The sequence below is a fragment of the Dacryopinax primogenitus genome (assembly GCF_000292625.1).
Source record: "Dacryopinax primogenitus strain DJM-731 SS1 chromosome Unknown DACRYscaffold_14, whole genome shotgun sequence".
NCBI classification, from domain to species: Eukaryota; Fungi; Basidiomycota; class Dacrymycetes; order Dacrymycetales; family Dacrymycetaceae; genus Dacryopinax; species Dacryopinax primogenitus.
Window position 1 is genome coordinate 662,076 of NW_024467211.1, and position 25,036 is coordinate 687,111.

Here is a 25,036-nt window from a genome sequence, read left to right on the forward strand (position 1 = left end):
CCCCAACCTGAAGCGTCCAGAAGCAGAGGTACTTATATATACTCTGATATAACAGGGTATTAACTTTCACACCGATCAACTACAAATATCAAATTCCGCGACCATGGAGACTGAGCTGAACAGACTCGTCTCGGCTTTGTGTACTTCTGCGTCTGTACTCCAAGGTGCTCTCAACGATGAGAATGTGCCCAGCTTCAGGAGCGATGACCCTTCTCCCCATCCCTGTGATGGTGGTATTCCCCCTCCATCGGCCTGGTACGCTCGCAAGGCACTAGTCGGCCTCTGTCATCAGATCATTGCACTGGTACAGGATCCCCTGGAGCGGTCTATCATTGACTTCACCAGCTTCAATGTATCCTCATCCATCAATGCGGTGACAAGAACTCGACCGACTGTTGCAGAGGTTGTCCTCTCCACTGGATCCAAGGGCATTGCCATGAAGAATTTGGCTGAGAATACAGGACTGAACGAGACGAAGTTATGTGCGCCACATGTTTTACTTCTCCAAATGAAGCAAGTCGCTCATAGTATCCAAGATTCGCTGATGCATGTTTTCTGCACGTGGGGCTACTTCAAAGAGAGAGAAGGGGGATACATTACCGCGACCAGGTGGACCCGAGCGCTTCTTCCCGAGTCATTTGTTGATGACTTGTCTGGGGCTATTGTTGCAGGCACCGCAGCAGCTTCTATGCTAGGGGAGGCTGCAAAGACACCCTCTGATAGCCAACACTCTGTGAGCCACCTATTACTACTTTGGAGCTTCTGTTAAATCAAAATGCTTTAGTCCCCATTTGCGTTATATCATCACATCGAATTGTACGATTGGGTCAAGGCACATCCTGAGCAGATAAGGCCCTTCGGGCGGGCAATGGATACTGCTGAGAAAATCTTAGATCCAGGCTTCGTGCTCGATTTGCCTGTTCAAGACCTTGGCCCGAAAGTTACGCTCGTTGATGTTGGATCGGGTGTCGGAGGACTGTCCATGCAGCTCATGAAACGGAACCCTGGTTGGAAGCTTGTCTTACAAGACCAGCAGGTCCTCATTCCGCAGATGGAAGCTGTAGGTTCCCTCTCCTCTAATTGATTCATTGAATCTCATTATTTACATTAGTTCTGGAAGAAAGATGTGCCGGAAATTGTGGAGTCAGGTAGAGTCACTTTCCTTGGGCACAGCTTCTTCGAACCTGCTCCCCTGCCGCCGGCTCCCGAAGATAGTCCATATGTCTTCATGATCAAGAGTGTTCTTCATAATTGGCCTGACGATCTTGCGGCTAAGATCCTCGAGGTAAGAAAGGCAGCGCTCAGCTGATGAGAGGGCTTACTGTATAAACATAGAACCTGTTACCCGCAGCACCTCCAGGGACGGTTCTGATGATCGTGAACTATACCCCAGCTGAACCGGAGCCGTCTAAGACGACAGTGGAAGAATTCTTCCGGCGTATCGATAAGCACAGCATGGCAGAGATCCAGGAAGCGAAGATCCCCCTCCCTGATCTTTTGGGTGTCGGATGGGGCTTCGGCGATGCTTCGGGTATGCACATTGCGCTCTAGCTTCCGCGCAGTCAGAAACCTAATACTAACACGATAACCCACCAGTTTCCTCCTTCGATATGTTGATGATGCTCTTGGTAGGATCTCGGTGTCGCACGGCCACGGCCTTGAAGGCCTTGCTAGAAACCACTTCGTGGAAGTTCGAGAGCAGGTGCGATTATCGTGGGACTACGTCAGTTATTAAAGCTAGGCGAATTTGAGAGAAAGACGGTCTACGCCAAGTGCCCAATATTGAGTAATTCGATCATGCCCTCACTACGTCCCAAGTCCGCTCCGTCGCTACAAGAGCTGATGATACAGTCATTGAAATATAATCGAAGTGAGGGAAGAATTACTGTACCTCAACTGGTGGAGAGTTAACGGCTTCCAATCTCTGATTTTTCCCAAGACCTGTGTCACGTGATAAGCCTGAAAACGTCCCAGAACGCAACTCCACAGTATCAGTTTCCGTGTTGGACGTGCTGATGATACTCCTTTTCGGATCCCGTTGCCGTACGGTATCGGACTTTTCACTTTAGAGACTTGTTGGAGGGGGCTTCGTGGAAGTTTGAGAGCAAGAGGGGTTATCACGGGGCTGCCTCGGTGATCAAGGCCATACGGGTATGAGAGGGAATATATACTTTCCCAGATAACTGCTCTGTCCTTGCCCAAAATACTCAGATTGTACACGTCCACCGTGCGCCTGAGAGTAACGACCCTCAACTGAGGTCAAAACCATCCATTCACCCCTAATACCTCGAAGACGGTGTCCAACGTTCCGCGAATAAAAATCCATCATCATTGTGCACGAGCATATACAATTTTTGCAACTAGTACGATAAAACAGACCCAACAAGAGGTATCAAATCAACCACCAACCACCCTCTGCACCTGCACCAAATAACGCAAGCACTGGCAGCAGAGGGCGAACGACAGCAGGGTATCATCCTCCTGCTCAGAGGATTGTAGATAGGAGAAGTAGGAGGGAAACGAAATATCGGATCGTGAAAGGACTGGGTTGAGGCAAGCGAATGACTGCGAGTCAACAAAGATGGAGGGAAACGAATAAAAGCGGATAAAGTGAGAGGGAAAAGAAGTGAATGATTGCGGCTAATAATGGTAAATGCATGAGAGTGCTCGTATCGAACAAGATGCCAAAGTTAAGATGTCTTTTTGGGTGGTCGGTAGGTTGGTTGGTAGGTTGTGTTGTTTCGGTGGATCGGGGTGGGGAGATTCGAGCTGGGTGTGTGGGAGTCGAGGGTCAGTGTGGGTCGGCTGGGCAGAACACTCGGTGAAGGAGTGCGAGTGCGGTATGGCTACAACGCCCCGGCTCTGGCGGTAGCGTGTCTATGCGGGTACGTGGATGCAAGTGAGGCAAACGACGGCGTATAAGGGCGTATGGACGAAACAAGGCCGTGGGAGACGAAGCCACGGTGAAAGGCAGGAGAACAAATCGGATTGGAAGGAGAGCAGGAAACCGCTCTCAACAAGTATCGATCAGCTTGTTCTTAGGCCACACCGACCCCGAAGCTTGAGCATACGAGTCCCAAGTCGTCAAGTTCCAATTCGAGTATGCCTCGATATGCCTACATTCCCCTTGGTCAGAACTCTGGATACGACAGGAGAGAGACAAGGGAGCTTACTTGTTGATGTACGCCGCAGTCGGGTGGTCAGCCGGGTCGCAGCCGATATTCGTCTGCCCTTGCCGCTGATACACGCGCACATAATCCACAAGCAGATACACAGGGAACACAAGTTGGTCATAATCGATCGCGCCGAAGTTCTCTGATATGCCCAAGTTGGCAAGGATGTACATCGGTTCCGCCGGGATGTTCCTACTCTTGATCTGGACATTGTCGTCTGGTCCCATACCGGCTTGGTAGATGGTCCATGCCGGCTGGCCGTTGTTGATCCAAGTGATGTACCCGCTGTCGCCGGGTTCGTACTCGAAGCCGTATACGGCGAAGCAGCCCGTTTCACCCGACTGATGCCCGGTGTAGCAGTTCTGGTTCGTCACGCTTACGGAGGAAGCGGCTTGTTGATATACTCCACCGAGGTAGGTGTTTGCCGTGGTGACTTCGGGGTTGTAGATCTTATAGTACGCATCGGTGAGATTGGGATACTGTGATAGACGGTCAGTTTCACGTCCAATCAGCTGGCCAGTTCGAACACACCTGCCAGTACGCATCAAACGGTGCCATCTGTACAGACTGGGAGACCGCACCCGTCAGTGTATCTTGAAACACCTGAGCTTCGAGAATATCGATTTCTGGCGCCGAGCGACCTGCCATGCTCCCATCGGAGAGTACCGGTCCCGGATGATCTTCCCCAAGGCAGGTGCAGGCGCTGAGCCTCTGACCAGGGAGGAAGGAGAGCGCTCCGTTCCAGTTCGGGTCACCGGTCGTGAGTGCATCTACGGGCTGGTCGTTTAGCGTCTGGTTCGCGAGTGTACCGACGTCGCATGTCGTATAGGTGTAGGGCCACATCCCATCTAGGGACGCGCCGTACCCTGCACGACCGAGGTTGCCCATCGTCCATATAGCAGGCCAGAGACCCCAGACCGTCGGATCACCAGGCAAGGAGACTGATACTGAACGAGGATCGGATATGAGCACGCGCATATATCGAGTATGCACAATAACAAACCTTCGATGTAACCTCCCGTAAAGCAAAACTTGTTCCATGTGCTCATCATCCCACCCATGTAGTTGAGGTTGTGGTTACGCGTCTTGTTAAGCCAGATCTTGAGGTTCCCGCCAGTGGTCGTGATCGCTGCGGGGTCATACCACTCAAGGTTGTTCGTTTCCCTGTATACGGTGAGCGCCAATTAGGAGACCAATTGCATACCACAAACCAATAATGCAGGTTGACTGCCTCCCAGTACGGGTCATCACCCGGGTAGAAAGATCGCCCATCAACGTTAAACTCGTCGCTGAAGACCAGCTCATACGGGCTCTGATCCATCCACCCTGTATGACTCTTGGCCGAATCGGGTGTCTGGGTGTCCACCAGGCCCAGAGCACCAGTGATCTCAGGTACTTGACCCGTCATGTTTATCCCTCCGAGGTTGAAGCCGCCTTGGGTCTTCTGATGGTTGGTAGTGAAGAATGAGATGATGGGATATCCCGCACTGCACAGAGCATTCACGTCAGTATCCAACAACCCCAGAATGGTACTACTCACAAGAGCGCGATAAGACCCGCAGCCATGATGAACAGACACCCTAGGTTGACAATCCCTCGAGCAGTGAACATCGTCCCCCCTCTATCGTTCTTCCTGTCTCGTTTCGGATCAGGGTTGTGTAGGTAGTCATCCGACTCCCGGTCTGCCATGCTGAGGTTCCCACCCCATGAAGAGGGGTCGGGGGATAGGGAGAACTTGTCTGATATAGAGGATGCTGCTGCTAATGATTTAGGGCTCTGGACGTTTGCGTTAGTCGGGCAATAACTGGGAGAAGGGAGGACGTACAGCTTGTGGAGGTGCGCTAAGGGCTGCACGAGGTGTAGCGCCATTTGTTGGTTGAGGACGGAGAGCAGTACTAGTGCTTGACAATAGGCTTGAAGTGCTGCTCGCTGCTGAGTTGAGTCCTCCTGGTGGCATAAGATGTGTGCTGGAATTAGCCGGGGAGGGGGTGCCGCCATACGGCCTGTTGGTGACTGTGTTCCTCCCTCCCATGGGTGAAGGGGTTGCTGGTGAGCGGGTGAAAGGGTTGCGTGAAGAGGAAGATGAAGTGCTAGAAGGGGAAGGGTCGAGCTGCCTGCGCTCTGGAGTGACGGGGTTTACGGTGATGGGTAGTCGTGCGGCGTTGAGGTTTGTTTTGGGTGGTGGTGGTGGACGGGCTGATGAAGAAGAGGAGGAGGAAGCGGTGAAAGGGTAAGCGGACTTTGAGGGCATTGTTGGAATTGAACGGGGAAGACGGTGAGGGCGGTGTGAAGAGTGTGACCAAGAGAGAGATCGACGTCGAAAACTCGTCGCCGTCGTCTTACCTCACTGCTTCACTTCATTCCCCCTTTACCCTTTCTGCATTGGAGTTTCCCTTTCATTCACCCTCACGTGCATTTACTCCCGCTAAACGATACATCACTTGCTTCCGCTCACTCCATACCCGCTTTTGTGCCTTGGCTGGTGACCGCCACATGCTTTCATTCAATTTCATTCCATGCGCACCGTCCCCCCTTGCAACTTGACAACATCGACCCACTTGTCCAATATTTCTCACAATCCCCCAAACACCGTAGTCAGCGTCCTCACGCGCTCCAGTAACAACGCAGCACTAAGCCCCTCAGTCCTCGCGGATAAATTTAGTGGCTGCTGCGCCCGTCTTCTAGGCGGTTATTTATACTCGCTAGTCTTTCTCTACAGAACGGTGAAGAAACATACTCATGATCGTTCCAAGTCGGGAGAACTGTGAACTGTGGACTCGAGTGCATGTGGGAACGTGCGACAATGACCTAGACAATCAGAGAATTGTGAACTGTGTTGACTTGAATACATTCCAGGTGGAACATCCGACCGTTTCAGAGAAACCGAACCACACGGTCTCTTTCGGAAGTTAAGGTCACTGGGGTCCGTAACAACCCCCGTTTCTTCTTTACCTCCCACCTCTTCGCGTATGTTCCATAACCCCGCTTTCATCAGCTTCAGTTTCTGCCAGTTCTGTTTCTGTTTCGATAATCCTCAGGTATACAGCATACTACAACAACAAATTTCCGTTATTTATTATTTCTCTTGTTCCTCGCATCTTCATCATTGTCAGACCCATACTGTACCGCCCCATCAGTGCATATGTGAACTCGAACTCATCGTGAAAAAATGGAGTCATGAAGAAAATGAAATCCAATCGTATCCCTCTTCCGGGATGATCAACCACTGTTCTCACTCCGCCCTATATCCGCTATCAGAATATCAATCAGCGGGGTAGGAGCCACCACTCACCAAATTGGTTTCTTATCCGCGATGCCCGGTGTGGAGACACCCTCGTCCGGGTCAGCGAACGGGTCACTCAGATCAACCAACAAGCCCGACCCGCCAGCCGGGGCAGAACCAGAGCCAAGATTCTTCCCATTCCCATTGCTTGTATTCGTATCATATCTTGCCTGGCTGCTCGTGCTCGCCTGGCGCGAATGCGTGTGATGCGACCCGGAGCCGTACCTCTCATCCTCGCTATCGTAGTCAGAGTAGTCGCTCAGCCCAGCCTGGCGATCGTCGTCGCTGTCCTCACTCGGCCTCAGGGGTTCAGGGAGGCTGTTCCTGCCCGCAATAGGGCCGAAGGAGAGGTCGCGTAGATCCGGGTGCACATACTCGTCTTGCGTGTGAGAAGCGCGAGACCGACGTGCAGGCCGCTCGCCATGCATGTCGCGCATGGAGTTCACTCGCTCGACCCGTTCGCGCTGCTTGATCTGGAGCTTGTCGAGTTCCGTCTCGCGAGCACCGCGAGCCTCCACACGAGCGCGAGCAGCTTCAGCCGGATCCTTAGCAGCTTCAGCAGCACCGCGTTCCTCGTCGCTATCGTGTTCCGCAGGCTTGCACATCTGGTCATACAGGAAGATCGACGAGATGATCCGCTCGTTCGTCTCCAGTAGAGTACCGATCACTTCCTCGTTCTCAGTGAGCTGGATGTAGCGCACGATCTGGCGCCGCGCGAGCTTGGCTTTCTGCAGTGTATCCTGCACCCTTGGATTGGCCTGCACTGTCTCTTTCTCCCGGTTCACAAGCTTGAGCGCATTGATGAGGTTGTTGGAACACTGTGAGGCCGTCGCGATAGAGTTGAGGATGTTGGGCTTCTCCTGCATAGACATCAGTTACAAATGCCGATAGACACTTCTGCGAATCCGCACCTTCTCATAGTTGAAAGGCGGCCTCTTAGCCTTAGGTGGCTCCTTCGCTTTCTTAGCGTCAGCAGCCGCCTTCTCACGCTCCATCTTAACCCTGATCTTCTCCTTCGCCAACTCTTCACGTTCGCGGGCAATGGCTTTCTTCTCCTCCTGCAACTTGCGCTTGTCGTCCTCACGGCGCTTCCGCTCCCGCTCCTGCCGCAACCGAGCTTCCTCTTGCTCGATGCGCTGCTGCCGCTCCCAGAGAGTCTGACCATCGTAGCCATCGAAATCACGCGCCGAGTTGGGAGGAGACGCCGACACGTTTGACAAAGTGGCCGAGTCACGGGTGCTGCTCCTCTCGTGCTGAACATCCACGTTCAGTAAACAGCTTTTTTGATTTCCAAAATAGCGCTCACATGAGCCACCGTCTTTCCCTTGCCTCCTCCGCATGCGATGTACAGATCGGCGACGGTCTTCATCTTCGGATCATCCTTGAACAGCCTATGCCACGACGCCAACAAAGCAAGTAACCGTTTCTTGACGCTCTCGTCCGTCATAGGATCAGCCGCCATCAGCTTGATACGGTCGCAGAACTGGGCATTTGCAAACCCAGCTGATTAGGAGTGAGCGGTCGACGGGGGGGGACAAATGGCGCAGACATACTGCGAAAGCGAGGACCACAGTTCTCTACCAGTGCTTTGAGGATCTGTGCATCAAACTGAGTACCATCGCCCGCCATTCATGCAGAGTAGAACATACAGTTAAAGCGCGTAATTGACGGTGTATGTTACCGTACTTGAGCTTCTTCCTGATCGCCCTGGCTGCCTCGGTAGTACCCTCCATGCCTTGGATATTGACACTCTCCACAAGCTCCGGGATGCCATCGAGGTCATCGATAGAGTACTTCTCAGAGGACAGAATCTCAATCCAGTCGGTCACAGACGACTTCGACAGGTGTGAGTGGGATGCGTAGGGGAGCGTAGAGAGACGTGACGAACGTGTGGCTTTTCGGCGCTGAACCCCTGTACAGCGTGCGCCGCCCACTTGAGGCCCTCTATGGTCGTCATGATTGCGTGAATACAACTGCAGCAAGCAGTCTCAGACTGAAGAATATATGAATACCCAGTCGATGGGAAGGATGGTGACCGGGAGAGAAGACGCCGTGAGGTTAGGAGTTGTGTGCAACCCTACAACAACGAGGAGGACAATTGCGGGCGTTGGCGGGATCATGCGGATGAAAGAGTCCACGATGGCTGTTCTGATGACGTCGCCTCGGCCGAGGAGCACACCGCCTTGTAACGTACTCTCTTTACGACTTCATTACAGTAAGAACCATATACATTCGATTGTGCAAGTATAACAAAACGCTACTATCACGACCATACTCAGGGATTGACGACCTCATGGCATTCGACCAGCGCTACTGTAATACAATCAACACGTTACACGCTGGATAGTCTCTCGAGCACGTCCGGAAATCGGGGCACTGGATTGATCTTGAATGGCTTTGGATGAACTGCGATAACTATATCAATCATCCCCATTGGGTCCGGGGCAATCTCCTTCCCAGTCTCGTCTAAAGGCAGCTTGAAGTCGAGCGCCCACAGGAGCGTCGCAATGAGAATGAAGAGCGAGTTCATCGCGAGGTCTTTCCCTGGACAAACGCGGCGACCGTGACCGAAACCAAGCAAGTCGTCGTGCGTGTCTGGAGGAGGGTTGCGGATCTGGCCATTGCTGTCTAGGAATCGGCTTGGATCGAACGTAGAGGGGTTCGGGAATAACTCAGGATCATGAAGGATCCCCCTGATTTCTCTCAGCGCCTCCACTTTGACATTCTCTTCTCCGGACTCACCAGATACTGTCGATGATGAAAGTGTCTTTGGGTATGACATACCCGTTGTACTCAAATTCCTTTGCATACTCAGACTGAAATCCAATTCAGATGCCAACACCACCCACCTCAGAGGACCAATGAGGAATGCTAACTGGGGCAGAAGGTCGCCATCTCAACACCTCCTTCCCAACGGCCTGGATCTATGACAGATTGTCTCTATCAGCGAATGTAGGCGGTCGATCTCCGACGACTTTGTTCAACTCTTCCTGAGCTTTCCTGGCCACTTCAGGGTAGAGCATCATTGCCTGTACGAACCATTGCATCGTCGTTGCTGTCGTGTCCTGACCTGCCATGCTTGGACATAGTGAGACATGTTCATTCACGCAAAGCCGGGCCTTACAAGAGGGCGCCTGCCGACCATGAGCTCTGCACTTTGGTGATCTCATGTTTCTCAATCATATCCTGGAATATCTTGCAGGTCGACCTGTATGAGTCTGACTGTTGCTCCGTATTGTAAGTGTCCTTCTACCGTGCAGTAACAGACTGCTCACCTTCAAGTTGCAGGCTGCGTCGTAAAATCGATTGAAGATCCCCGTCGTTTCCTCGTACCAAGCGTCAGCCGACTTCCGCAGCCATTTCGAGTTTCGTATAATCGGAGCCAAGAACGGCAAAAGATCCACCACGGAGTTGAGCGGCATAACGGCCTTGAGAAGGTACTCCATCGTTTCCTCAATCCGCTGTGAGTCATGAGGTTGATTGAGAGCCAGGGTATTTCCGCCATACAGCACCCGCCAGACCACCGATGAGGCCGTTCTACTCATATGCACTGCAATGGGCACCTCTGGATGCTCGATCAAGCCTCGAACTGTGTTTGCAGCCTCTTCCTGTTGCATGGGGAAATAGGCATTACATGCCCGTATATTGAGGCTTGAGGAAGATGAATGCTCTTTCTCGCCATCCGATAATGCTCGCCTACCTCTCGTGTGTGCCTTTTCTGAACAATCTCCATCTGCGCCTTCATTAGTGCTTATCGATCGGCTCAGTTTCAAAATTCACGCACAGCGGTCCGTGGGGTTCAGCGGCCATAGCGTTACCCCTTGACAGAAATTCTTGCGTCTTGATCGATGGCGGCCGATCGGATGTTGATGCACAATGCCGATCCAGGATGTCGGCTGCGGTCTTCCAGTTGTTGACGATCAACCATGGCTGACCCGCGACGTTCAAGCTAAAAACCGGCCCTGGATGCAGGACCGATCGATCCTGGAACTGAACCCAGACCTGTGGATGTAGCGGACCAATTCTCACCATAATCTTTTGACCAGTCGGTCAGCTTCCAAAGGAGAAATTCCTTGGGAAGCTGCAGCATGTTTCCGAATATGGGCAGGCCAGGAGGACCGGGCAGCATATTCCATCTCTTCCGGCTCAGCAAGCGGGCAAGAAGAAGCCCCAGTACCCCAGCAAAGACGTAGATGGAGAGTGCCATGTCACGATCGCGACCTTCTGTGTTCAGCAACATGCTAGCATTTATAACCCTCGCATGGAGGGTCCATTGGTGATGCAACCATCTGAGCTTCGGACAAGGCATGCGGGCTGAACAGAATCAGCCAATTATTTAATGCTTGCTGTCCTTCTTGTGAGTTGTGATTGGCCGGGACGTGCGCAGATGTAGTCACCTGGCGAGAAGTTCAGCGACATGCTGTATTTGGTACCTGGTGCACTTGCAGAAGACCACATCGCCGGAACAAACTGATTGGTATTCCCGCGTCTTCCTATCATTACAAGAACTTAAAATATGGGTTACGGCCGCACTGCAGACATCTCGGTACACAATGATCGATCCCTACACCCTGACCGGACTGGACCTAACAATCCAGTCCGCTTTCTCGGTGCAGTCAAAAGGCCCAACCATGGGCCCGCCCTCTTCAAACCCGTCGTAGACAAACCGCTACAAGAAGGCGTTTGCCGACGATTACCTCTGGGATTTGGTGATTCGTTCTCTACCGTGGTCGTGTCGGCATCTAGGTCCTCTCAGATCAGCAACGCGACGCGGACAGATTGGAAAGCGCTACTCACGGCGCATCCGTGACAAAGTGACCCGCCCGCCGATTGAGTTCGTCCTGCTGGCTTGCAAGCCCTTCGTTTCCCTTCACTCGTTCCATGGACGCCGCCTTATGGCATACCACCAGGATCCGATCCACGAACGCCAATGCGAGAGCAAAGTTGTAGTCTCGCTCTGCGGCCCTATATCGTTCGTCCAGGTACTTATAGAGCTGGCCAATCCGATCATACGCAACGAATCCAGGACGTGTTTGCCAAGGGATATCGTGCACCATCCATTTGTTTTCTTCGCTTCGTGCCTCCACTTCGGCTTTTGTTCGGTCGTCGGCGGTGTAATCGATGCGTGAGAGGGTATGTTGGAGATCGGCACTTTTCTGTGACCAGAAGCTGATGGCCGCGATCCATTCTTCGAAAAATGTGTAGGACATGGTGCCGATTTGTCTTAGAAGACTACTTACGTTGTAGGAGGAGTTGTTGGGAAATCGAATCGAGAGGGCAAAGGCGATAATAAGTGCTTTCGGAGAACAACAGTCATTGTTGTAGATTGTGTACATAACATACGTGACTCGCGCCAAGGTCCGTAAAACGCCAATTTTATTCATGATTGGATTGATCCTGAGTTACGAGTTTATAGAAATTCCTACCGGGAAGACGAGCACTCCGAAAGCAGAGGTCGGGGACGACAACAGTCATCATTATAATTGGCGGGGGTGACTCTGCCAAATCCGCCCGCGAGCAACCCTTATGCCGAGAAGGAACAACAAACAACCTTTTTCTCCCAACTTATTCTGAGCAAGACGGGGGAAGGGCTGTGTGCGAAGAGAAGGTCGAGTTGTTGCTTCATTGATCGAGTCAGGACGAGTTGTGACAATGCCCCTATCTGATCATACCACCAACCAGGACGGATTCCGCCAGCTCGGTACAGTCACGTAACCATGTACTTTTTCTGTAACTGATTACCTCTTGATAGTCTCAAGATTCGACAAAGAAATGACTGGAAGGTTTGGTTCCTCGATACAGTTCGCAAGCCCATTGTCCTTCTTGGGAGTCATCTATCTATCATCGATGCCATTGTTCTGTGACTCCGGCCGGGACGAGACAGTACGCCGCCGCATCGACCGTCCTGGGATCGAAAGCCACGGTAGAGCGCCGGGGATCATCGTCTGGCCGTTGTATGTAGTTCCTCTTGACTTTTTCCAATGGGAGCACAGGGGGGGATCGGCGACTCGGCGCATCTTATGACACCCTTTGCTACCTATTGTTCAACACTGCTGGTATTCCCGCATCGCATGCATACATGATTATAGACCAATTATATTGTACATCGTCTTCTCGCTAAGACTGCGCACTGTCCTGCTCCTGCATAACATGAACCCGCCTTGAACTCTACAGACGACGGCGGAAAGCTCCGACGAGTTTCCCTGATCCGTTCTCCGAAATTCCTCAAACAATACATGATCCCTACGCTCTGACCGGACTGACAGCCCTAGATCTTAACCTCCTTCAAGCAATACATGATCCCTACGCTCTGACCGGAGCGACAGCCCTAGATCTCAACCTCCTCTTAGGCGGGGTAGTCAAGGACAACCCGCCCACGCCAAACTCGTCCTCTTTCGTCGGGGAGCCAAAAAGCATCCCCCGTTCAGGGAAGACGTTCGCCTGACCTCTCCGTTCTGCGAGCGGGGTCTTCTTTGGGCTCGGGCTCGTGTTGGGACTCGACCGTTTTTGCGGTGAGCTGTCCGTATAGTGGCAGGCTGTGTTTGCGCGCTTGGAGGGGGAGAGAGGAGCAGGCCTGGACTTGGGCTTGGGTTTCTCGTCAGGGGAGGAGAATAGGGTCTTGCTTGAGCTGGTCGAGCTGGACGCCTGTGAGAGGGGGATGTTTTCCGTATCGCTCGAGTTCCCATTCGCTAGCAACGAATCCGTCAGTCAATCATACGTGTCGGAAGACAGTTTAACATACCCTTCTTCACACGCTTCTTCTGCGGGGCTTTCGTCATCACCCGGAGCGCAGGCTTCAACACCTTCCCCACCGTATCATCCAGCTTCGTCTGGACTTCCCAGTCCGAAGGTCTAGAGCGCCTCCACTCCTCTTCCACCCTCAACACCCAGGTATCTGTCTCTCCCTGTACGTGGAAATCGATCACCTCGTTCCATTCTGCCGGTGGCGGGGTCCGGTTGACGAAAATGACCTTTCCTAGCATCGGGTTCTGCTTTTTCGCCTTGACCGAACCACTGCTCCCATCCTCCTTGCCCACATAAGCGGCCTGGGCACGCGCATGTACCGCACTCGCAAAGTCTTTCACAAGCCGTTTGAGCCCATGCACTTTGAGGCTCGTACCCATTATGATGAGCATGTCTGGCCCGCGGGCCACGTCCTGCGCTTGCATCTTTCCGATCTCGTCGCCCAAGGGATGGGGCTCGTCGTACAAAACGATAGCGGGGCGGAGGTAACCCTGCGGGAGGGGGCGAGCAGCTCGCATTATCCGGGCTTCAGCTGTTCGGATGTGGGGTTAGCATATGTGCGGCTTTTGCGCGGAAGACGTACATCGGGAGACGCAGGCTGGGCAAGGTGGGGCTTCGCCGGATAGGAAACTGGTAGTGTGGGATGTGGAAAAGGGGGAGGTATAGGAGCAGAGTGTGCAGCGGACACTGTGGATGTCCCCGTGTAGCTGAACGTTGCGCGCTGTGTTGAGCTTCTTGCCTTTGGGCTTGGGCTTCGATTCCTGAGAAGAGGAACTCTGGGTAGAGGGAGAACGAGCAGGTCGGTTCTCCTTGTCTTCATCCTGTTGTGCGGAGGGCACGCTCTTACTCGCCCCACTCACTCCAGCCCTCTCCTCCAGTCCATCGATATTCTGTGTATAGCTGCGGAGCAGCTTCCCCTTCCCTTCGAGTAACCTCAAGAACCTGTGTGTCGCTCCTGGCTCAGCAGCGTTGACAGCGTTCTTGAGCTCGGCAATGAAGGTGTAGAAGAGAGCTGTGCTATCTGGAGAACGGAAGAGGGAGGCGTCGAATAGGTCTCGACCCTTAACAAAGGTGGCGGGGTAGCGCAACTTGACGAGGTTGTATAGTCCATCGGAGGAACGGAAGTCCTATGCGGAGTTAGGTGGTGTGGTACAAAGGGGGAGGAAACGTACTGGGATACCGCAGGAACAGGAGATACCGGCGCCAGTGACGACGACGATACGCTTTGACTTTGCGACGGCAAGTGAGATGGCGGCAAGGATGCGTCTTGAAGGTGCATCTTCTGGGGAGGTGGATGCGCTGAGGGTAGAGAGGTCGAGGGTGACTGTCATGATCGCTGTTGTCGCTGTTGTCGTCGTTGTCGTCGCCTTGTGGTAGCGCGTAGAGGGAGACGACGAGGAGAGAGGGAGTCGCGTTGCTGGTGGTGTGGTGTTTGGTGTTTCTCCTCTCATCACGCGTTTGTTCTCCGCGCTCACGTGTAACTCACGTGATTAAATGATTATGTAATGATACCTTCTCTCATTGACGGGTGTCATTTCGGCGCAGCAACCCGTCTGTAGGACCCTCCCGCCCTCCGTGGCGTACGATTCATCTCGGCGGCGTCTCCTCCCCAACCAAACCGCTGCGCCGCACAGCTCGCAGGGAGTCTCCGCATTCTCCAGGTTCTGTTCCCCTACTGTTTGCCTGCCGGGGCATACGAACATTCTCGGCGGAAGCGAAGATAAAGGGTGGGGAATGCCTTGCCGATCCCACTGAATATGAGTCATTTTTCGTCAGATGGGGTATAAATATCTTTAACTTTAACTCGGGCAAGACAAGACATCGTCACCAGACATCTGTTCTAACCCGAGCCTATCAAGCTGCACCTACCCTGTCTTTTACAACGCTACAACGCTACAACGCTTCACTTCTTCATCGGCGGTTACCCAGGACCCATGTCCCCACCACCCACAGCACGTATCGCCATCATCGGCGCCGGCTGTTCGGGCCTCACGCTCGCTGCCGTTCTCTCCCACCTCTTGCGCACCACTCCCCTCCCTTTCACGCCTAAGATCACCGTCTTCGAGCGGGACAGTGCGCGTACGGCGCGTGATCAGGGCGGCTCGCTGGACATGCATGGAGAGACGGGGCAGCGGGCGCTCAAGCTTGCTGGGGTGTGGGACGAGTTCCTCAAGTTTGGACGATATGAAGGCGATTCTATGAAGATCATGGACAAGCATGGCAATGTTGTTATGAGCGGGCCTGGCGGTCCCCCTCCAGGTGAAAATCCCGGCAAACCGAACCAGGGGGAAGAAAGCGAAATCGACGCACATCAATTCGACGAACCCGACGGCCGTCCCGAGATCGACCGCGGAGTTCTCAACAGCATCCTCATCGATTCCCTACCTCTCAACACTATCCAATGGGGCAAATCCCTCTCCTCCCTCACTGCCCTCCCCAGCTCTCACATGCTCACCTTCACCGACGGCACCTCGGAGGAATTCGACCTCGTCGTCGGCGCCGACGGAGCCTGGTCTCGCACGCGCAAGTTACTCACCCCGGTCGGCCCGTTCTACTCTGGAATAAGCTTTGCCGAGACGCGCATCAGCGGCTGTGACTCCCGCGTGCCCCATGTCGGCGCGTACGTGGGTCCGGGGACGATCATGCTCACAGCGGAGAACAAGGGTATCTTCGCCCAGCGCAACTCTGGCGAACGAGTCCGTGTCTACTGGGCTATGCGTGTGAGCGAGGAATGGCCCGACTCCGGCTCTGTGGACTTTAGCTCTATCCGCGCGGCCCGCCCAGGTCTACGTGCCCTCTTCGCTGACTGGGACCCCCACGCTCTCCAACTTCTGGATGCTTCTGACGAACCCACCGACGCACCCGGTGTCATCGTCCGGCCCTTGTATATGCTTCCCCTCGACTCCTTCAAATGGGAACACAGGCCGGGCGTGACGCTCATTGGCGACGCTGCGCATCTCATGACACCCTTCGCGGGCGAAGGAGCGAACATGGCGATGATCGACGGTGCGGAACTCGCTCAAGCCCTGCTCTCCTCCTTGCTCTCCGCAGGCACCTCCCCATCGCAGGCGGATGTCCTCCAAGCGCTTGAAAAAGCGATTCGTGAGTATGAGAACCGCATGTTCCCCAGAGCGGAGGAGACGATGCGCGATACCTTTGAGAGCATGGAGGCGTTCATGAATGATGATGCGCCGCAGAGCGGGGTGAGGTTCTTCAAGGAGTCGATAGCGAGGGCTATGGAGGCTATGGCTGCTGCTCAGGCGGCTGGCGAGTCGAAGTGAGTGCTTCAGGACGTTTAACGTGAAGCGCGGAAAGGAGTTGGAGATATAATCATTTGGGTGCATCAGTTTCGTTTCGTTTTCTTTTTTACTATATCCTGAGACAAAAAAAAAGATGCTATCGTGATACCTTCCCTTCCCTTGATAGGTAGTGAATATATAGGTAAACAATGATACACACGTATTGATACCACCAGTTCTGGGTACGAAGGCTTGTGGGGTGGATGAATCAATGGTGGAACGCAAAATGGTTCAAACAGTTTGTATAGTCTAGTAAGAGGGACTACAAGGTGCCAACCCTAACCTGAGAAACCCTAACCCCAGCGGACTCAAACACGGGTGGCCTTGATCACCGAGGTAGCTCCGCGGTAATCTGTCTTGCTCTCAAACTTCCACGAAGCGTCCGCCAACAAGCTCTTGAAATCCGTTACATTGCGGCAACGTGCTCCGCACAGAATCATCATCAGCACATCGATATCGGATACCAACAAACGATCGTGAGCTTCCTTATCTTGGTCCAGTTTCAGTGGACGTACCCCAAGCATCGCCAAGACCCCATCCAACACCCAACAGGTCGGGCAAGGAAGGTCAGGCTTCTGAATCTCGGCCATATTGTGCTTTCCGATGCGGTAGAAGAACTCCTCTATTGTGATCTTCCTCGAGTCTGGCTCTTTTGGCGTAAAATTGACGATCATGAGCTTGGGTCCTGGCAGCGCAGCCGGCAGGAGGTTCTGATATACTTCAGCGCCAGTTCATGCTGCTCTTCTCTGCTTACCTTTAAGATCCTGGTAGTAAGATCGTCAGGCCAGTCGTGGATGACATCCTTCAGCATGAAGACGTATGGGCAATCCTCGGGGGCTGGCGGCAGAGGGAACGGCTCAAAGAAGCTATGCCCCAGGAATGTCACTCTGCCTGCGTCTACGATTTCGGGAGCTTCTTTCCTCCAGAACTGGCACACACACAAATCAACCAGATGAAACAATGGTCGCTTGATACAGGAACGTACTGCTTCTGCTTGGGGAATGACGACTTTCTGGTCTTGCAGGACTGCCTTCCAACCAGGGTAACGCTTTAAGAACTGCATCGTCAATCCTCCAACACCCCCGCCAATATCGACAAGTGTGATGTTCGGACCGAAATCTTCGATTGGCAAGTCGACGACAAGTCCAGGATCCAACATTTTTTCCATGGTGTCCATTGCACGGCTGAAAGGCGCCAATTCCTCCGGATTCTCCTTGAGCCACTGGAAGACTCCCAAGTCATGGTAAGCCGAGAAAGGAGTCTATCTAATTTGAGCTACGCATTGTGCAGTAGTGAGACGAGACGCATACCTGATGCCGACTGTCCGATGGCAACTTTGCAGTCTCCTTCAACATTGACGCTGCTGCAATGCCGGCATTCATGAGGCCAGCTATATCGCCGACGTAGGATTCGGGGAGGAGTGCCCTAGTGGAGCGGGTTGGGGCCATGAACCCTCCTTCCTTCTCCATGAAATAGTCTCGAATGCACAAAACATGCATCATCGAGCCTTAATTGGCAGTCTCAGCTGGAGGAGGAGCAATCGAACAAGGGATTGTACGTACGCAGCTTGGTCTCGTTCAGCTCTGTTCTTTCTGCTAACTCTTTCAAAGACGTCCCATTCTTGCCACTGGCCAGTACAATCTCGGCAACAGTCGGTGGAACGCATTGTGTCACCGTATGCAAAGAGGCTGTCAAAGCGAAGCCCGCGGAATCGATCTGAGACCGTTCAAAAGGATCCTGCACGAGGGTCGTGATACGCTGACAGAGGCCGACAATGGCTTTCCGGGCATACCAGCCCCGAGGACCTGGAAGGCCGCCGTCCCATGGGTGGTGTGAGAGGTCGTCCCTCCTGAAAGAGGGAGCTCCCTCGTCCTCAAGCGCCGCCTGTAAGACAGATGCGCAAGTGGATAGGGCCTCGAGGATTGTGTCGAGCTCAGTCTTCATTTTGGGAATCGTAACAGCAGGTACGTTATGCGATGTTGTTGGAACCAAAACATAAGCATGGGCACATATTTATGGGTTCAAGGATTGACACAAGTCGGCACACTGGATATTCATTATCGACGCCCAAGCAACATAACACGACTCGATGGGCGTCTCAATATCTCTCATGACACATATATGGATCTCCACATGGATGCAACTCCGTCCGGCACCGTTCTCAAAATAGACCAGCCAACTTGGCGACCGCTGCAGCACATCCCACGAGTGAGTTGTAAGTCCAAACCGGCTCAGGTGCCGAGGCGTAAGATATCACCCTGCCGATTGATGACAGTAAAGTTATCACAGTTAATCTCTGACGACCGGCAGAGATGCGCGCTTTGTGGCGGATTGGTTGCTATTTTCTTCTTCCATAGCAGCGGTGCAAGGATACATGAGCGTGTTCAATAAATACCATATACTAAAGATAATGATATTCTCGAAGTTTGAAGTTTGATTTCGATGCAGGCGCAAGTCGAACAGACAATGTGTATTGCGCGTATGAGGTCGCAAACCGCCGCTTGTACGAACGGCGCTGAGAATGTTAGCGCAAGAGGGCTTTCTTTAGTTTGAATGATTCCTAGAGTACGTATGCTGTCAGTATATTGTCATCGTTGAATAGTCATGTCCTCATACTTCGGCTTCCGACCGGTTTTCGCAACTTTCCGAGACACCCATCCCAGATCCGAGCAGGGAAAATATTCTTCCAAACCGGGGATATCACGGAGAACATACCAATACCGAGGATAGAACTTGCTCAACAAAAGGTCGGCGGGGTGAGAAGAAGCAATCTATGCACCATTTAATTGTACCTTCTTATTCAAGATACTGAAGTGATGGTCCCTACCGTCGGCCTGCTTGTGTTTTGTTATCCGTAAAAGCACCAGAAACCCCTTTCCTTCAGTTGTTTCGGGCGTTCCCGTGCCGAGACTGTCCGACTGGGAACAATATGCTGGACCGACAGGAAAACACGAACACGGTACCCGAGGCGGTAGATAAAGGAATGTGGATCTGTGGGGTAACGGGCTCTGTCAGCTGGCGCTAACAGCTCAAGAATATCGACCACTTGATTTCTGGATTGAAGCACTGATACACCAGATAAAGAAAACATCGAGTTCCAGCCGACCTGCTTAAAAGGCGATTGTCGCTTCCCCCACCCCCACCCCGCAATCGAACTAGCTAACGACCCAACCCCCCAAATGGGGTAGCACCTTCTCCTCCACTTCCGTCTTCATGGAGGGCCAGAGGGACCACCAAGCTGCTGCGAAGATGATTCCCCAGAGTGCGCCGACAAGGACTTGGGGGAGTGTATGATGTCCCAACGTGATGCGGCTCGAGGCTACCGCTAGGGCGTAGGGGAGGTATAGGGCGGGGAGGGTGAGGCGGAGCCAGCTTGGAGGAGCGGATGGGCTGGGAAGAAGCGGAATTGGGAGGATGGAGAGCGCGGAGAAGGAAAGGAAGAGGGACGAGAGCGTTAGGTAGAGGGATTGGAAGGCCATAGTGCTTGTGTGGGCTGAGGGCATGCCATACCTGTAGGGGCGGCGGGAGCCTGGAGGTCGGGGATGGCGTAGGAGTCGTTTGAGAGCCTTAGCTAGGGGGAGTTAGAGGTGAAAGGGGAAGAAGAAAAGAAGGAGGGACGACAGACCGGAGAGAGAGCACAAAAGAGTGCCGAGGGTGAAGTAGGCAGCATGGAACGAGCGCGTGAGGAGGGCATAGAGGATCGTCCCAGTACTGACGAGGATGATAGCCTGGAGTGAGGTGAGGACGCAACGAGGAAGGTGGGAAGAGAGGTTACCTTTGAGAGCGGGAAAGGTACCAAATTTCTTTAGCGCTCATTGATTCGGGTATGTGCTTGATAGCCGTTGTAGGAAACTGAAAATGAGCACATCTTTATAGGCCCAAGGGGCGTATGTAACATCCGGTACACTCGGCAGACTCAGCTGAAGAAATCCAGAACATTGACGAACCCGCTGTACGAGTTCCGCAGTCTTCTTCTTTTCCCTTCTTGAGCGCGAATCTACTTGTGTTCTTGCGTAATTCATAGCGTTGATCGAGAATGTCGCGTTGTTGGTTTCCCACGCGCAAGTATCAGCTCCACATGATGGGCGTCATCATCTCTCATGAAATCGATCTCCGCAATAGACGCAAACTCCGGTCTCCCGTCCGCCCACGTTCAAGAACCTAGACTAGGGAAGGTCGGCCGCTACAGCCACAGCCCGTCGCATATGAGCCCGCTCGTGTGCCGAGGTACAGAGACATCGCCCTGGCGCCGATGGATATCTGTATGATCCGGTAAGTTGTCTCGGACGACCGGCAGGGACGGGCGGCTTGTGGCAGGGCGGCCGCGGTGTCCTCCAGTGGCAGTTCAAGCATCGACATGTTTGTGACCATTTGGATAGATCAAATATAGTGATATTCTTGCAGGTAGGAATAAAGCAAGAGACAATTGCAAGCCGAGAGCGAACAACGCGCATCTCAGGCCACAAACGCGTACACAGCATGAACCAAGTTCCGACTCCTCTTCTTCGCCAGGAGGGAACAAGAACTTGTCCTCATTGTCCAACACGGGTATAGCAAGAGCAACAGTATCAAGTATCGTCCCATTCCACGTGTATAACAACATTCACAGCACCCTTCTTGGGTTCACCGCCGAGATAAGAAGCAACCCGGAAATTAACACGCATTCGTGTTCGTGTTCGGTTTCAAAGTAGAAGCAGAGGCAGTGAAGAATGGTCACCCCCGTGCAGGAGGCTGCTACGTGGCATGGCCGTCCTTGTGGGAGACTGCATCCGAGCCCGGTCGAACATTCTGCCGTACCTGAGGAACCGGCGGATGCATTGCAGACGGTGAACCGTCACCAGCGCCACGAGGATGCACGTCCACCTGTTCTCGGTTTGGAGGAAGGACTAATAAAGGGCTCTGGGATTGCGCTAGTGGCTCGATAGCACCACTTGGGTACTTGGGTGCACGAGAAGCAGAAGCTGAAGACTCCGCTTTCGGACACGACATCGGGTTATAGCTCGGGAGCCGAGGTGGACCTGGAAGGAGGAGGATGCTTTGTCCTTCCCTTTCCCCTTTCATCCCCGGCAAGTCTCTCCCAACGAAATACCCAACCATACTGCATCATCTGAACGACCGGGAGTCAAATGTGGAGCACATCAGAATCCAGAACGACGTCCCTTGGGCGTCGGCGCACAAGACAGAAAGGTTCAACGGTTGTGCGGTGAGGAGCTTTCGAGTCCCCCGCAGATGGAGCTCGCTTCAGAGCAGTCGCTGAGCTCGATGGGCACGCATGCGCTGGTTCAGTTTGGTTTCATGCTTCCTCTGAGGTATCAGATACCTGTTCCGGGATCAGCTCCGACTGATGAAAATCAACCGTCCAAGTTCCGCATTCTCTCTTCTCTTCCCTTCTTGAGCGCGAATCTACATTGTCTTCTGGCTTTATTTCGGATCGATCTGATCAAGAACGCTGAATTGGTGCTTTCCCCCCGCAAGTATCGGCTCTCCTCGGCATGTCACCCCATAGACACAACTTCCCCAGGGAGGCTCCCGTCCGCCGACGTTCAAGACCAGATTAGGAGGGTTGGCGGCCGCCACAACCACAGCCCGTCGAATTACAGTGGAACAGCCGAGCTGCTCGGATGCACAGGTATAGATATCGCCCTGGCTTTCGATGGATGTCCGTATGATCGTCTCAGTTGTCCGTGACGACTGGCAGGTTAGGCGGCTTGATGCAGGGCAGTTGCAGTGTCCTCCCATGCCTATAGATTACTCGGTGATCAAGGGCATGGATATTCGAGTCCAGTGGAGTTAGGATTTCTCGGGTTAGGTTTGAGTTCCAATTTGTCTGAAGGCCGGAGCCATCAGTCATTCACTCATGTACCCCACAAGCCTTCATCTGCAAAACTGGTGGTGTCTATCCGTGTATAGCATTGTTTACCTATATATTCACTATTTATCAAGGGAAGGTATCACGACAGTATCTTTTCAAGTTTTATTTTATCTCAGAATAATAGGGAGAAGAAAACAAACCGAAAGTGATACGCCGAGAAGTTTATATCTCTCCGACTCCTTTCCCGCCCTTCACGTTCAATCTCCAGAGGTACTCACGTTGACCCTCCACCCATGAGCAGCAGCCATAGCTTCCATAGCCCTCGCAACCGAGTCCTTAAAGAACTTCACCGCGCTCTCGGGCGCATCATCGTTCATGAACGCCTCCATGCTCTCAAAGGTATCGCGCATTGCCTCCTCCGCTCTGGGAAACATGTGGTTCTCATATTCTCGCACCGCTTTTTCAAGCGCTTGGAGGACGTCCGCCTGCGATGGGGAGGTGCCTTGCGGAGAGCAAGGAGGAGTGCAGGGCTTGAGCGAGTTCGGCATCATCGATCATCGTCATGTTCGCTCCTTCCCCCGCGAAGGGTGTCATGAGATGGGCAGCGTCGCCAATGAGCGTCACGCCCGGCCTGTGCTCCCATTTGAAAAAGTCGAGGGGACGCATATACAAGGGCCGGACGATGATACCGGGTGCGTCGGTGGGTTCGTCAGAAGCATCTCCGCCCTCCGTGGCTCCGTGGCGTCGATTAGAGATCAAGACACAACTCTGGTCTCCCGTCCGCGGGCGTTCAAGAGCTTAGACTAGGTAGCGTTGATGGCCGCTACAGCCACAGCCCAGCGCACTGGAGTGGAACAGCCAACCCACTCGGATATACAGGCATGAGATCACCCTGGCTCCTGATGGATGTTCGTATGATCGCCTGAGTTGTCTGTGACGTCAGGCAGGTTGGGGGCTTGTGGCAGGGCGGCCGCGGTGTCGTCCAGTGGCAGTTCAAGCATAGAATGTTTATGACCATTTAGATAGATCAAAGATGGTGACATTCTCGCAGGTCGGAAGAAAGCAAGAGACATTTGCAAGCCAACTCGGAGAGCGAACAGCGTGCGTCTCGGGCCGCAGACGCGTACAGTATGGACAAGCTCTGACGACTCTTCTTTGCTAGGGAGGGAACAAGAGCTTGTCCTTATTGTCCAACACCGACATGGAGCAAGAGCAAGAGTATCAAGTATCATCCCATCCCGCGTGTATAACAGCGCGCTGCATTCTTCCTGGGTCCACCGCCGATAAATAACATGTACAGAGCAATAAGCAACCCGGCAATATTCATATTAGTGTTCGTTTTCAAAGTAGGCAGAAGCAGAAGCAGTGAGGAACGGTCACCGTGCAGGAGGCTGCAACGTGGCATCCACCTCCTCCACCTCCTCATGCCGTGACCCGAGTCGATCGAACAATATTCTGACAAACCTGCAGATGCAGTCATCGGACCATCGCCCCTGCTGGGATACACCAGGAAGCAACATCTGAGAACAGGCTAGCAGCTACATGTAGCTCCATTGGGTTCTTGGGGTAATACGAGAAGTTTCAGAGGGCCCGGAATGATACATATTGGGCCTCGGGTTCCAGCTCGGGAGCCGATCGGACCGACGACTCGGAAGGATCGGTATCCTTAAGCTTTCGAGTTGCTCCTGGTCCCTTGTCCCTTTTCACTTCTCTTTATGACCAGATAGACAGCTCCCATGAGAGATATCGATGCATATGCATACATCCTAGCTCTCCATCGGATGAAAGCCCAAACCGATCCGAGAGCGACGCAAACGCGCACAACATGAATCATATGCATGTTCTGTCCTTTCCTTCCTTTCCTTCCTTTCCTTAACGGGGCAGGAACCCGCCCAGCTACATACACAGTATGTAGTGTCCAACACCGTGACGGGCATGGAGCAGTAGAATGCAGGCCCAGTACTAGGGCCATAGGTTATAGCTACTTACATCAGGATATCGATGTATCAGACCAGTGTCCATCCACATCTATAGGCTGTCCGATAGGAGTCCGTCCGTCCGTCCATCCACCACCCATCCAACATCCAACCATCCACCCATCCAACATCCGACCATCCAACCCACAGCCCACACTCCACGCTACAGCACCGCCCAAACCCCCAGCCCCAGGCTCAACGCCAACGCCATACTCATACTCATACTCACGCCCACTCGCCCCGCCCCACTCAAAGGCACGCTCGTCTCCCTCCCCCCCGCCAGCGTTGTTGCCGTCCCCCCGGTCCCCGTCCCCCCCGTCCCCGTCCCGCCCGCCGTCCCCGGAACACTAGCAATAACTCCCTGAGAATACGGGATCCCATTCAGCTCCGCCGCGACTTCAAAAACGCTCCCTCCCCCAACCTCATAATAATCCACCAACAAAAAATTCGGTGCTCTCCCATTCTCAGCCACGCATTCCTGTGCTTGGGCCCCGAGTGAGTTTGGGCCGGAAACAGCGTTCGTTTGCGGGAGAGCAGGCTTGTCGGGCATCGTTATCCCTATTCCTGCGATCGTGGTGCCGATATCGAGAAAATGGTTTATGGTGCTGAGCTGGGTTGTGGGATCCCCATGGGTGCGGTTGACGACGCAGTCAAAAGTGGTGGTGACGTCGAAAGCTGTTTCCCACATGTTTGAGAATTCTGGAGTGAGTTAATTTTGGTTGAGTTTTGGGACGAGGGGGGGGGGGGGG

At 53.3% G+C, this 25,036-nt stretch overlaps 11 protein-coding genes across 11 annotated transcripts in view; 3 read left to right on the forward strand and 8 right to left on the reverse strand.

Moving 5' to 3' along the window:
* Positions 1-103: 103 nt before the first annotated feature.
* Positions 104-1,551, forward strand: DACRYDRAFT_17085 (S-adenosyl-L-methionine-dependent methyltransferase; the record flags this gene model as incomplete). The annotated part of the gene is made up of 5 exons (XM_040771254.1): positions 104-482; positions 672-733; positions 785-1,060; positions 1,112-1,285; positions 1,336-1,551. The coding sequence occupies 5 exons, from the start codon at positions 104-106 to the stop codon at positions 1,549-1,551; spliced, it is 1,107 nt and encodes a 368-aa protein (XP_040626912.1).
* Positions 1,552-2,592: 1,041 nt separating this feature from the next.
* DACRYDRAFT_23554 (glycoside hydrolase family 16 protein) lies at positions 2,593-5,200 on the reverse strand. Its single transcript, XM_040773281.1, has 7 exons — positions 4,999-5,200; positions 4,714-4,949; positions 4,385-4,660; positions 4,177-4,337; positions 3,705-4,120; positions 3,174-3,652; positions 2,593-3,116 (listed from the first exon to the last, which is right to left on the reverse strand). Exons 1-7 carry the CDS (start codon positions 5,128-5,130, stop codon positions 3,014-3,016), a joined length of 1,803 nt encoding a protein of 600 aa, XP_040626913.1. The 5' UTR covers positions 5,131-5,200; the 3' UTR covers positions 2,593-3,013.
* A 1,004-nt stretch (positions 5,201-6,204) lies between these two features.
* Positions 6,205-8,495, reverse strand: DACRYDRAFT_23555 (uncharacterized protein). The gene is made up of 7 exons (XM_040773282.1): positions 8,345-8,495; positions 8,106-8,291; positions 8,010-8,052; positions 7,763-7,959; positions 7,368-7,709; positions 6,466-7,316; positions 6,205-6,415 (listed from the first exon to the last, which is right to left on the reverse strand). Exons 1-7 carry the CDS (start codon positions 8,411-8,413, stop codon positions 6,406-6,408), a joined length of 1,698 nt encoding a protein of 565 aa, XP_040626914.1. The 5' UTR covers positions 8,414-8,495; the 3' UTR covers positions 6,205-6,405.
* A 293-nt stretch (positions 8,496-8,788) lies between these two features.
* On the reverse strand, positions 8,789-10,663 carry DACRYDRAFT_109442 (cytochrome P450; the record flags this gene model as incomplete). Its single annotated transcript, XM_040768879.1, has 9 exons — positions 8,789-9,149; positions 9,199-9,257; positions 9,306-9,380; positions 9,429-9,534; positions 9,581-9,678; positions 9,732-10,107; positions 10,157-10,189; positions 10,241-10,418; positions 10,486-10,663. The coding sequence occupies 9 exons, from the start codon at positions 10,661-10,663 to the stop codon at positions 8,789-8,791; spliced, it is 1,464 nt and encodes a 487-aa protein (XP_040626915.1).
* Positions 10,664-10,791: 128 nt separating this feature from the next.
* On the forward strand, positions 10,792-11,267 carry DACRYDRAFT_23556 (uncharacterized protein; the record flags this gene model as incomplete). Its single annotated transcript, XM_040773283.1, has 1 exon — positions 10,792-11,267. The coding sequence occupies exon 1, from the start codon at positions 10,973-10,975 to the stop codon at positions 11,264-11,266; it is 294 nt and encodes a 97-aa protein (XP_040626916.1). The 5' UTR covers positions 10,792-10,972.
* Positions 11,250-11,666, reverse strand: DACRYDRAFT_109443 (uncharacterized protein; the record flags this gene model as incomplete). The annotated part of the gene is made up of 1 exon (XM_040768880.1): positions 11,250-11,666. The coding sequence occupies one exon, from the start codon at positions 11,664-11,666 to the stop codon at positions 11,250-11,252; it is 417 nt and encodes a 138-aa protein (XP_040626917.1).
* Positions 11,667-12,759: 1,093 nt separating this feature from the next.
* On the reverse strand, positions 12,760-14,531 carry DACRYDRAFT_95811 (DHS-like NAD/FAD-binding domain-containing protein; the record flags this gene model as incomplete). Its single annotated transcript, XM_040777320.1, has 6 exons — positions 12,760-13,145; positions 13,199-13,732; positions 13,784-13,813; positions 13,889-13,976; positions 14,061-14,327; positions 14,373-14,531. 6 exons carry the CDS (start codon positions 14,529-14,531, stop codon positions 12,760-12,762), a joined length of 1,464 nt encoding a protein of 487 aa, XP_040626918.1.
* A 253-nt stretch (positions 14,532-14,784) lies between these two features.
* On the forward strand, positions 14,785-16,567 carry DACRYDRAFT_23557 (FAD/NADP-binding domain-containing protein). Its single transcript, XM_040773284.1, has one exon. It carries the CDS (start codon positions 15,135-15,137, stop codon positions 16,479-16,481), a length of 1,347 nt encoding a protein of 448 aa, XP_040626919.1. The 5' UTR covers positions 14,785-15,134; the 3' UTR covers positions 16,482-16,567.
* A 602-nt stretch (positions 16,568-17,169) lies between these two features.
* Positions 17,170-18,443, reverse strand: DACRYDRAFT_17090 (S-adenosyl-L-methionine-dependent methyltransferase; the record flags this gene model as incomplete). The annotated part of the gene is made up of 4 exons (XM_040771255.1): positions 17,170-17,427; positions 17,485-17,721; positions 17,810-17,976; positions 18,062-18,443. The coding sequence occupies 4 exons, from the start codon at positions 18,441-18,443 to the stop codon at positions 17,170-17,172; spliced, it is 1,044 nt and encodes a 347-aa protein (XP_040626920.1).
* A 1,211-nt stretch (positions 18,444-19,654) lies between these two features.
* DACRYDRAFT_90083 (uncharacterized protein) lies at positions 19,655-19,978 on the reverse strand (the record flags this gene model as incomplete). The annotated part of the gene is made up of 1 exon (XM_040776944.1): positions 19,655-19,978. One exon carries the CDS (start codon positions 19,976-19,978, stop codon positions 19,655-19,657), a length of 324 nt encoding a protein of 107 aa, XP_040626921.1.
* A 4,205-nt stretch (positions 19,979-24,183) lies between these two features.
* Positions 24,184-25,036, reverse strand: part of DACRYDRAFT_95815 (PLC-like phosphodiesterase) — a gene marked incomplete at both ends in the record, with an annotated part of 1,538 nt that continues 685 nt past the window's right edge. Inside the window, 2 exons of the mRNA XM_040777321.1 lie at positions 24,184-24,207; positions 24,547-24,986. Coding sequence (XP_040626922.1) covers positions 24,184-24,207; positions 24,547-24,986 — 464 coding nt within the window. The remainder of the gene's footprint in view (positions 24,208-24,546; positions 24,987-25,036) is intronic.

What these genes read in the sequence shown, in the direction of transcription:
- DACRYDRAFT_23554 (XM_040773281.1), bottom strand. Translation starts at nt 5,130, where the DNA reads ATGCCACCAGGAGGACTCAACTCAGCAGCGAGCAGCACTTCAAGCCTA. An exon ending in TTAGCGCACCTCCACAAGCT is followed by an intron (nt 4,950 to 4,998) that starts GTACGTCCTCCC and finishes GCAAACGTCCAG; the next exon opens with AGCCCTAAATCATTAGCAGC. An exon ending in TACGGGAGGTTACATCGAAG is followed by an intron (nt 4,121 to 4,176) that starts GTTTGTTATTGT and finishes ATCCTCGTTCAG; the next exon opens with TATCAGTCTCCTTGCCTGGT.
- DACRYDRAFT_23557 (XM_040773284.1), top strand. Translation starts at nt 15,135, where the DNA reads ATGTCCCCACCACCCACAGCACGTATCGCCATCATCGGCGCCGGCTGT.
- DACRYDRAFT_23555 (XM_040773282.1), bottom strand. Translation starts at nt 8,413, where the DNA reads ATGACGACCATAGAGGGCCTCAAGTGGGCGGCGCACGCTGTACAGGGG. An exon ending in GTCAATTACGCGCTTTAACT is followed by an intron (nt 8,053 to 8,105) that starts GTATGTTCTACT and finishes TTTGATGCACAG; the next exon opens with ATCCTCAAAGCACTGGTAGA. An exon ending in CGCCTTTCAACTATGAGAAG is followed by an intron (nt 7,317 to 7,367) that starts GTGCGGATTCGC and finishes ATGTCTATGCAG; the next exon opens with GAGAAGCCCAACATCCTCAA.